Source organism: Nelumbo nucifera, chromosome 4 (genome assembly GCF_055504915.1).
Source record: "Nelumbo nucifera cultivar China Antique chromosome 4, China Antique-T2T, whole genome shotgun sequence".
Taxonomy (NCBI): domain Eukaryota; kingdom Viridiplantae; phylum Streptophyta; class Magnoliopsida; order Proteales; family Nelumbonaceae; genus Nelumbo; species Nelumbo nucifera.
This window is the reverse complement of record NC_142652.1, coordinates 84,272,090-84,282,744: the sequence shown is the minus strand read 5'-3', so window position 1 is coordinate 84,282,744 and position 10,655 is coordinate 84,272,090. Positions and strand designations below refer to the sequence as shown.

At 38.1% G+C, this 10,655-nt stretch overlaps 1 protein-coding gene across 7 annotated transcripts in view; it reads right to left on the bottom strand.

Annotated features, from left to right (window-relative positions):
* Positions 1-3,246: 3,246 nt before the first annotated feature.
* Positions 3,247-10,655, bottom strand: part of LOC104586324 (protein ALWAYS EARLY 3-like) — a 55,148-nt gene continuing 47,739 nt past the window's right edge. For all 7 annotated transcript variants that reach the window (XM_088902696.1, XM_088902697.1, XM_010243513.3 and 4 more), the window contains 4 exons: positions 6,464-6,607; positions 6,167-6,382; positions 4,902-5,183; positions 3,247-3,668 (listed from right to left, as the gene is read on the bottom strand). In XM_088902696.1, coding sequence (XP_088758822.1) covers positions 3,504-3,668; positions 4,902-5,183; positions 6,167-6,382; positions 6,464-6,607 — 807 coding nt within the window. In that variant the 3' untranslated portion in view covers positions 3,247-3,503. The remainder of the gene's footprint in view (positions 3,669-4,901; positions 5,184-6,166; positions 6,383-6,463; positions 6,608-10,655) is intronic.

The following is a 10,655-nucleotide window of genomic DNA, read 5'->3' as shown; positions in this document are numbered from 1 at the left end:
CTTTTGTTATTAAAAGTTCAGTGTTGGTATTTTTAAAATTTGACTGGATAGAGAACCATTCTGGGTCCCATTCTCAGGTTGAACAGTCCGAACAATCAGTTCGTTTTAACAAAAAATAATAGCCAAAAACCATTGTCCAAATCAATGGTTCAATTGCCCAGGTCAGATCAATAATTTTTGGTCAAAAAAGCAGTTGGGGTGATGAAACACAACCGGTCAACAGACTAGTTCCCAGTTTTCAGTCTAACCATCCGATCCAGTCTGGTTTAAAAACACTGCTTAAAATAAATAATGCCAAATACAACCTATAATCTTTTGAAGGACACTCGATAACTTCTTCAAAGTGGCTCAATAAATGCAGCTCAATCAAAAGAGAACGTGTACATAGCTTTTACACTAACAAAAATCTCTCCGCTCCGGATTATCAAACATTCCTCATAAGCTTTCCAGGTGGGCCCCATCTCGCAAAGCCAAAATGAGTAACGTGAAGGGCTTCCCAAACGGTTGGTTGGTCGAACCCTTGAAGGTAAGCAAAACCAAAGCTCTCTGGTTTATCTCACATTCCGATCCAAGTAGATGAATTTGGCACTTTGTTTACTTCTGTCGTCTCCCTTGTCTTTTCCCGTTTGCTTCAGATTCAATGATAAGATGCCAACATTTTCTCTCCATTTCATAGTTTTAAGTTGACTTTTTTTCCCAACTTTTTCTAGGGAGAAGTTAAGAGCATGGATTTTTTTCCCCCTTTTTCTCAAGGTTCAACGTATCAACACGTAGCAGCCCATATTGGGAGCACCCCAATAAGCCCCCACAGAGAGTGTATCGGGGTTTTGACCGATTCAGGGGGTGGATGAACATTAAACCGCCCTCCGCCCCCCCCCCAAAAAAAAAAAAAAATTTGTACAAAAAGTACCGATACACCTCTACAGGCATATCAGGCGTATCGATATTTAGAACCTTGCCTTTTTCTTGAATTTTCATTTGCATTTCTTTGACGTGGGCAAGGCCGTAAGGGTAACAATCGCTTGTTAAAATGCTGAGCAGCTGAGGTATTTAATTATGTTGTTACATATTTCTTTTTATATTTTGTCAAGTGACTTATAAAAGTTCAATACTCGGATGGTTAGGGATAACATGCTTTTAGTTCTAGACTTCTAAAGCAATTTTGATCACTTGAACATTTTTTATCTGGCCATGAAGGTCTAAAATAATAGGGAGTCGGGGGTAGCATCTCATCTCATTTGAAAAACTGTGAAAGCCGGCAATCATAGCTGTGATTCACAGCCATCTAATGAACCTCTGATCAATGCAAAAGCAAAGCTCCTGTAGAAGATGAGTCTATCTAATGAAGCTGGGGTAATGGAGTTGGAGTCTGAAATGAATGCGTACCAACTCTGTAGCAGAACAGCAGATATGCCAAAATGCGTTTCATTGAAGAACTGGTTGATTGGCCTGCCTGCATGGTTATTAACCTTCTTCAACTTCTGTCGAGGGCGGATGGCAGGTTTTAGATAGAAGATGCCATCAGATGATGTGATCACTGAAACGTAACACAACCAAATACCTGCAGAGTTCATTCGGGTTCGGGATGGTTAATCAATGATTATTATCTTGGTTCAGCTCAGGTCATAGCCCATTTGGATTCATGGAATGATGCTGGTTTTTCTCTGATCTCAAATTTTCTTTGCATGTCACAGGACTTTAGGCTATGTTTGGTTTGAAGGAAAAGGGAAGGGAAAGGTAGGGAAACCCATACAAGGTTTGTTAAAAATTTCCCTACCTTTTCTTTCCTTTCCCTACTTTTTCCTTCAAACCAAACACAGCCTTTAGTTCTTAGTTTTCTAAAATGTGAAAAAGGTAGTCGCCACAGGAAAGCTAGAGTGTCGGAATATTTTTCATTCAGGTGGGTCTTCAAAATTACTGTATTTACTTTGAGGTGTAAGATGCTTTGAATCCGTTGTCCTAGTTGAGCTGGGATTAGGGCTTTAGTATAGGCCCGACCCAAGCTGGGTTGGACTTCTGGGAGGCCTCGAATAGCTCAGTTTGGTCCAAAATGTACAAATAATCAAGGATGGTAAATCTATTGAGCCCCTGGATATTTGATGACGGGTTGGTAAGTTAGTACTCCACAAATGGGGCACAGGATTGCCCATGTCAGAAACAAGTGGGGTCATCTAGTAAGATAGCCTTGATCTGATTAGGAAATTCTTTATCCAAACGTATGTGTTTAGATAATGCATTAAATTTCAGATTGAAACCTGGCCGACCAGAGGCAGAGCCCTTGGGTTCATGGCTTGTGGCTAGTGTTAAAATTGAGCACTGATTTGACCTTTTGCTCGACCAACCCAACCCGTCCACCAAGTTGGTCCGTGTTCTTACAACGCTGATGCATTCGTGTATAAATAATTTGTTTGAGTGGGGAGGGGACCATCTTACTGGTTCAAATCAGCCCCCCCCCCACAACGTCCCACAGCACATCTCCGCTGTATATTGGAAACATCTCCTGATGATAATACCAAGAATGATAATATCATCATCTGGAGATGTTTCCAATACATGGCGGAGATGTGCTGTGGGACGTTGTGGGGGCTGATTCGGTCTCCAAATCTCTAAATTGCATTCTTGTCTTAGACTAATAAAAATCGGATTTGCTCCTCAGCACATGGGAACATCTCCGGATTTGCACCTTGCACCTCACAGGAACATCTCCCAAGGCCATACCATACCGTATTTATTATTCATGGGGAGATGTTCCCAGTACACGATGGTGGGATATGACTGAGGAGAGCTTTGTGAGGAGCAAATCCCAATTCCTTCCCATAAAATACGGGAGATGGCTGAAGTGAGGCACGCTCTAAGAGGACTACCGTCTACCGAGGAGCGAATCCGATTTCCTCCTTATATTAGGCTCCATTGACTCCACTACAACCATCAACTCGACTGTTCCGCTGCAAAGGTAAAAAAGAGCAGCTGTAACTCAGTAGTTTATAATAAAGTAAGGAGAAAGGACATTATTTACCTCTATAATTACGACAAGTACTTCTTGAGATTAAGCAGCGGAAAGATTACAAACTCTGTTAGCCATATGCCTGCACACACTGCTGTAGCAAAGCATGCATAAACAGATATGGGAATTGAAATAGAAGTGTTAACAGTTCAGCAAAGAGCTGAAATGCAAGCTTTAGATTGGCCAAGAACCCCCACCAAACCAAATTCTCATGGTACTAAATATGCGGCACACAAGTACAATTGCCCTAAAAAGAACTCTTGTAGGACATTAGAATCAGTGAAAACATCCTAAAATATCATAATAAACTAATACAAAACATGGCATGGATCTTTTATTGAACATATGTACAACAGAAACCACCCTTGTTGGAATCATTAACATGCAGTGATGCACATTTTAGTCCCTGCAATGCAAGTAATAAAAAGAATCGAAACTACAACTTCATTTGATATGACTCAAATATACATGGTGGACAGTATTGTGAGTGGTTCCGTGTCTATGTTGGTACAAGTGCCAATATCTGGTTCCTTACGATTCCCATGCACTTACGTATCTCTCCATAAATTGGAAGGTTCTGAGAACAACATGGCTGCAAGCTCTTAACTGCAGAATCTATTATCTGGGCAACTTCAGCAGGGGGATACTGCCGCTCAGTGCATGTCTGCATTTTTTTATAAGGTAGTAGTACTTAGCACCAGGGGAACAGAATAACACAAATTTTCAGAATATAGATTATGTAAACCAATTGAAGAGGACAACTTCTACTATAAAATTGTAAAGGTTCAAAAACTATCCGAAACAGAGAATTTGTGTTGGGTTGACTTTGGAAACCAACCCAAAAACCCAAGTTGGACTATTTGCTTCCACAACACCATATGGTGAGGCCTCTGGCCCCTCCCTGTGGTCTGTATGTCATTATTTTGTGCTGCAGGCCTTATCAACAAATGAGTCATTAACAGTTTTACTGACCATAATATTATCAAAGAATGAGAAGACATATACCTAACAAGAAAATGGAACATCACATTAGATGTTCTGCCATCCTAAGAATAGGAAACTTCTTAAACCAGTTCTTCAAGTAACAGAAAGAAGATTTTGAAAGGGAAAGCAGTAATAATAATAGTATAGAGGCTATTGAAATAACAATGGTACATCCAATAACAAGTTTGACACTTGTTCTCATATTACACCATCTTACTAGTCATAGCTGGACATCTGTTTTGGATTTTTTGAGACAAGGGGAACTTAACAAACTACAAAGCTTACCACTTCTGATACCTTGGATCAATTCATCCATAATGAGGGAAAAATTGCAGAGGATGTTTCCCATAGAATTAGAGTAGGGTGGTTGAACTGGAAAGGAGCATCTAGTATGCTGTGTGAATGGCAGATACCAATGAGACTGAAAGTAAAGTTTCGTAAGGTGGGTGGGTGAAGAAACATATTGTTATATGGAACAAGGAGTGGGCAGTGAAGATGGAAAGACGAGAAAGGACTGAATAAAAAGGATCACATTAGAGAGCACTTTTAGGAGTTGCCCCAATTGATGACAAGATAAGAAAAAGTCAACTGAGATGGTTTGGTCATGTGCATTGGTGACCAATAATTGCAGCAAGGAGGAGTTACTTGGTGCAAGTAGAAGGCTTCAAGAAAGAAGGGCAAGACCAAAGAAAATGTGGGTTGTAAGTGGTAAGAAAAGATCTAATGACTTACTATTTGACTCCTGATAGAGATGGCAGAACAACACTTGTATAGCCAACCCAAAATAGTTGGTATTAAGCGTGGCACAAGTTCACTTGAATTGAGTTGGTTCACTCAACAAAACTTCCTATTCATTTACTATTATTCTATTATACATTAGAAGATCAAAATTTGTAGTAGCAATTAAAGTTACCTGAATCATGAGTAATGTGGCAACACAAGATGAGATAAGCTCTGAAGGGATCTGAGATTCATTTGAGTCAGAAATGTTCAACTTCAGATCAGATGCAGGAACTGTAGTTGTTGGCTCTGATATACAGGACGTTGGATGATCCTGATAAGTCAAACCTCCATTGGCTGGATCTCTAATAGCTGATGCAACAGAATCAGCTTTAAAATGCCGATTATTAGCCGAATCTAAAGCTTCTCCAATCCTTGCAAAAGCATTTTTGCCTTCCTTCAAAGAGAACATAACCTGAAATTTTTACAAGTAAACTCAGACCACATACAAAGTATTGGACAAAAATGTTAAATATACCCACCATAATGGACAATTTAGTCCCATCTATCTACATTCAATTGTTGAAATAATCCATTGACCTAAGACCACCTAGAAAATAGTTTAACAACTTGGAATAACCAACCTAAAAAAGTACCACAATCAGGCAACCTGATCCCTCCTTTGAATGGGCAACAGAAATATTTGGCAGTTTACAAAAAGGTGAACAGATCATATCAATAGGACCATCTGATCAATGAAATTTTAAGGCAATAAGGTAGCTTATCAATTAAACAAGCCCAACCAATTTGTAAATAAGTGATATGAAGCAATGTTTTGAAAATTGTAATCGTATCGTAAATCATAGAGAAAGTTGAACCGAATCAAATATTTTAATCCACATCTACCATATATGTACCTAAAACAATAAATATACCACACCGGAATAACAGAACCTAAGATGATACAATCAAGTTTGACTTAAGAGTCAAATAAATCCACATACAATGGCTCTTTACATGTGATGAAAAATAAACTCAATGTGTGATCTTAAATAATGTAAATAAATCATTTTCTAGTAAAGGCTTAGAACATGTCTCCCATGACAAAACTAAACATAAACAAGAAAATGACAAAAGTAAAGAACTAATTCTTAATTAGATTTATTTCAATCACAGTGAATCACAAGAATCGTATAAACCGTAAGATTTATGATGTAAATCGTAGGATGCAAACAAAAATCGGATTTTTGCACAAAGATTCAGACATAGGATTTGAATCAAAACCCTTCGAATTCATGATTCAAATCGTGAATCATATCGTAAATTGTAAGATTTTGACAACATTGATATGAAGCATGAAGGGGCAAGACTCCACTGTTAATTTTCACAATGCTTAGATCCACTTTTCATCAACTGGATAAGCAAAATCAGAGAACATCAGCTGTAGGATTTCCCTACCTGTATAGCTGTATGTACCATTGCCTGTGCTTTCAATCTGGAATTTTCAACAATTTCAGCAACATGAGATCCAGATTCTTGAGGGAAAAATTCAGTGTGATCAAAGGAGCTTGGTCCAATAGGACCACCTGAACTGGGTTGGGGCTTCATCCATGGCAGTGGAGAATTTCCATGGTAAGTATTTCGTTGCCTCAAATAAAGAAGAGCAGAAGAAACCTGTATATGAGAATGGTGAGCTCAAGGTTGCAAAACACAATATTAGCAAAATAAAAGAAAAAAAAAATGGAAACCACATGCCTGGTCATTAGCTTCCTGTAGTTGTAGGATAACCGTGGCATATTGCTTCTTGAAAGGGTCAGAATCTTTAAGAGAATTGTCTCCACCTTTCTGGTTTTCCAACACTTCATCATTCATGTGCCTCAGCTCTAGTAACAGAGCTTCCTAAAAATAATAGGAAAGATATATTAGCTTACTTTCAGATAATTAATTTGAAGAGAAGCATATCTAAGTAACATCAATAAACAAAGAGCGCTGGACCCTATGAACACTGATGTAGTGACGCTTCCATGTTGGAGGGATGGCTCAAAGATAGCCTACAATGTTTGGCTACGTATCTTAGTGTTCTGCACCGTTGCTGGTCCTTTAATTAGTGATGATGTGTAATCTTGTTTATTCATGTTGCTTTCACCTTTGATCATATCTGCTTATGCACATTTTCATTTGCCTTTTACATACATTATCAGTTAGATTTTATTTCTGACCCTCTTACATATGAGTTTGTATAGTTGATGCTTTTTGTATCTGTTATAACTGTAGTTTTTTTTTTTTTTGTTAGATGATGATACAGGGTTTAGATGCCCCTCCTGTATGTCTAATGCATTCCAATTTTTTAGTTCTTGAATATAATATATTTTTATTTTTGTTGCTTGTCAAAAGGTAGGGGAAAAACTTCAATCAGTAACCAGAATATAATATATAGCATGGAGACAACTACTTTCCATCAGTAACCAGAATTGTATTAAAGATTACACATGAAGATGTACTAGTATTCAGGTGATTTAAAAGAAACATAGAAGAGCCAGAAGCATATGAATGTTGAACTTCCTGGCAATATTAGAACATAAAGAGGCCAAGCAAATCCTAAATAACATCCATCAAATTTAGTAGGACTTCCATATATGATCTGGATACCAGTTCTACAAGATAACTGACAAGAAAAATTGGAAGACTTTTTTCTTCTTTCCTCCATTTCTTAATACCTTTGTACCCTAATAGGTTTCCTAGGTGTAACAAAAATAGATTTTGAATGGTGCTTGGTCCATGTCCTCAGCAATTCGTAAGTGTTTCCAAGAACACTTACGAATCAAAAATAGATTGCAAGATTGGACTCAAGGAGACTAATGGGAATTAAGAGAAGGAAGATGTTAAAAAATGAAACAAGGTGCAGGCTGAGTGGAAGAAGACTGTACATAGGGAGGAGGTGCATTGTAGACAGAGATCGAGGTTTTAGTGGATAAACAAAGGTGATAACAGCATGTATTATTTTCATAAGTATGCTAATGGAAGGCATAATAGAGTAAACCATATCAGCAAGCTTTAGGTGGAAGGTCAAGAGGCGGAGGACCCAATACAAATCAAAGCTGAGATTTTAGGGGTTCTTTAAGAAGTTTTACTCTTCAGATAGATGCTGGAAACCCTCCTTAGTAGATTGGATAGGGCGCCCTTTCAAAGCAAAAGAGATTGTTGTTGGAGAGGAGTGTTAGTGAGGATGAAATTAAGGAGGTGCTTTTTCAATGGATGAAGACTAAGGACCCTCTTGGCATCAATTCTAGAAAATTCTCATTCTCAAAATTTTCCAGAAAAGAAAGAATTCTGTATTTGTCAGGTTCTGAGAATGAATATAGGGGAAAAAAAGATTATCACCACTCACTCGTTTGGGGATGGTCACCAAAATACCAAGACCTCAATCTGAAAAACAAAACTGACGATGGTCATTCTTTGGTGGTTTCCAATCAGTGCATGAAACAGAGGATGGCCATGTTATGAAACATCAAATGAAAACATAAATAAATAAAAAATAAGATTTTTGTAGAGGCACTTCTCATTGGTGATGGTCCTAGGACTAGTTATCGCAAGCAATGGTTCTCAAAGGTAAGTGATTTTGTGATATGGTTTGCAAATTAAACCTTGAAAAGGAGTATGATAGAGTGGTATGAAGGTGTTTATGGAAGCAATGAGGCTAGGGTTTGGGGAAATTTGGATTAGATGGATGCAGGGGGTGCATTCAGTTGGCTTGGTTCTCCATTCTCATCAATGGATTTCCCCACAGTTGTAATCAGATCCATGGCTTCAAGGTGAGTAAGAGAAATTTATGAAGATGGGCTGAAGATTAATATGTCTAATAGAAATCTATCTGGAGACGACATCTCTCAAGATGAAATGAATGAGCCCAGACTAACCTTGGGCTGCAAGGTTGAGAGGATAGGCCTATAAATTACTTGGGGTTGCCATAAAGTGGGAATCCTAGTGCTAGAATCTTCTGAAATCATCATCATCTAAGCCCTTATTCCAATCTCCAACTATGTACGGTCGGCTACATGAAAGCAGCTTCTTCTTACAGATGTTGTATATGCTCTTCTATGCATGACTGCATTTTTTTTCTGAAGCCAATGCATGACTGCATGTGATCGAAACATCTTAGTCTACTTCTTATCATTTTATTACCTACTGGAGCTACTCCTAGGTTCCTTCAAATGAGTTCATATCATTTTATCGTTTTTTGTCCCTCGACTGTCCAACATTTTTTTTGGATAATTAACTGAACTTTTATTAAAACGAATAAAAAAGAATAGCAATACAACAGAACAAGGGGAGGGGTAAAATCTCTCCACCCACCCCTTGTTTAACAAGTGCATCCGCAAAGGAGTTTGCAATTCTCTTAATCAACTGAAGCTTAATCTCCATGCCCTGGGTCAGCCATTTAAACTTTTTCTTCTCATTTGAGAACTTCAAGATCCCATTCTCTTCCTTTTTCAGTCAGCCAATGACCAGAATTGAGTCACCTTCCACAACCAATTTTCTGATATTTAATTCCTTTGCACTCATTATCCCTTCCAAAACCACCATAACCCCAGCTCTTGGGGAATCTCCTATTCCAATGGGAACGGAATACATAGAAATGTTTTTTCCTTCCTCATCCCTGAAAACTCCTCCTATACATGAAGGGCCCGGGTTGCCATCACTACTTCCACCAAAATTCAATTTTCTGAACCCAACAACCGGAGGGGACTAGGCACAGATTTAAGAGGAGCTGAACAAGTCACTTCTTTCCAATTCTTGATAATATCTCATGCTGAAATACCTTCAAAGAGTTTCATAGTCCTGACCAAAGTGTGAAGAAACCCGATGTATTGTATTATTATAGTCCCTGCTGTACATAGTCTTATTCTTTTCATATTCTTTGTATTACTATTCCAGCCCCTCTAAGGGTTATTTTGTATTCTCTTTTAGTCCTTCAAGGACTCTCTGATGTAATTCTTCGAATTATTTAATATATATGGCTCTTTGGGCTGGGGGTCAAGTAATCAGTTTAGACACCCCTGAAACTCTTTGTCCTCTCTTTCTAACTGGTTGGTTGGCAAAATGAACATAAGTGATGGTGTATTTGGGAGGAACATAACAAAAGAATTTCTGAGAGCTTAAATACCTCTCCCAAAGGCCTTAGAGGAAGGATTCTGGTAATGGTTATTCCTTGGATACAGGAAAGTAAGCCTTATAGAGGCATCTCTATGATGACAAGAACAGAAACCTCCTGCAAGTTCTGAGTTCTTTCTTCAAATCTGCCAGCATGCATATTCTTCTTCCTAGAACTTATTCTGAGTTCATCACACAATTTCATGGTAGCTGCAGAAGCATTGCAGGTCAACAGAGAAGGGAAGGTATTGGGGGGCTCATTCTTAGAGCTAAAGGTGACCTGGTTTGGTTTGGGAAGGCAGGTGTTGCAGAAGCTGAAATCCGATCTCTGTTAGTGGGTCTTAGTCTCTTAGAGCCACGACATCTCTCAACATCTCTTCTGTTGTGATGGAAAGGGCTGTCATTAGCTGGATAAGTGATGGTGAGGGAGGTCTGTGGAGATTCAACTTCATTTTATAAATAACATATAATATTTTAACATTTTAGCTTAATTTATTATAGTATACCATATCAGAATCTAAGCCAAATCCAATATGAATCCTACAGATAAGATTCAAATATAAATGGATCAAATTTGGTTATAGGTATTTCTGATTTGAATCTGTGATTACTTTACAGTCATAATTCTTGTAAGTTGTAAAGCAACATCCTAACCTTGGTAGGTCATGTACAAATACAATGATTGCATAACAATGTACAAATACATTTTTTTCTGTTTTAACAAAAGTTACAGATGTAACATGTAATAATAGGGTTGCTTCAAAGGATTACTTGATAAAAAAAAAAACATATAAAA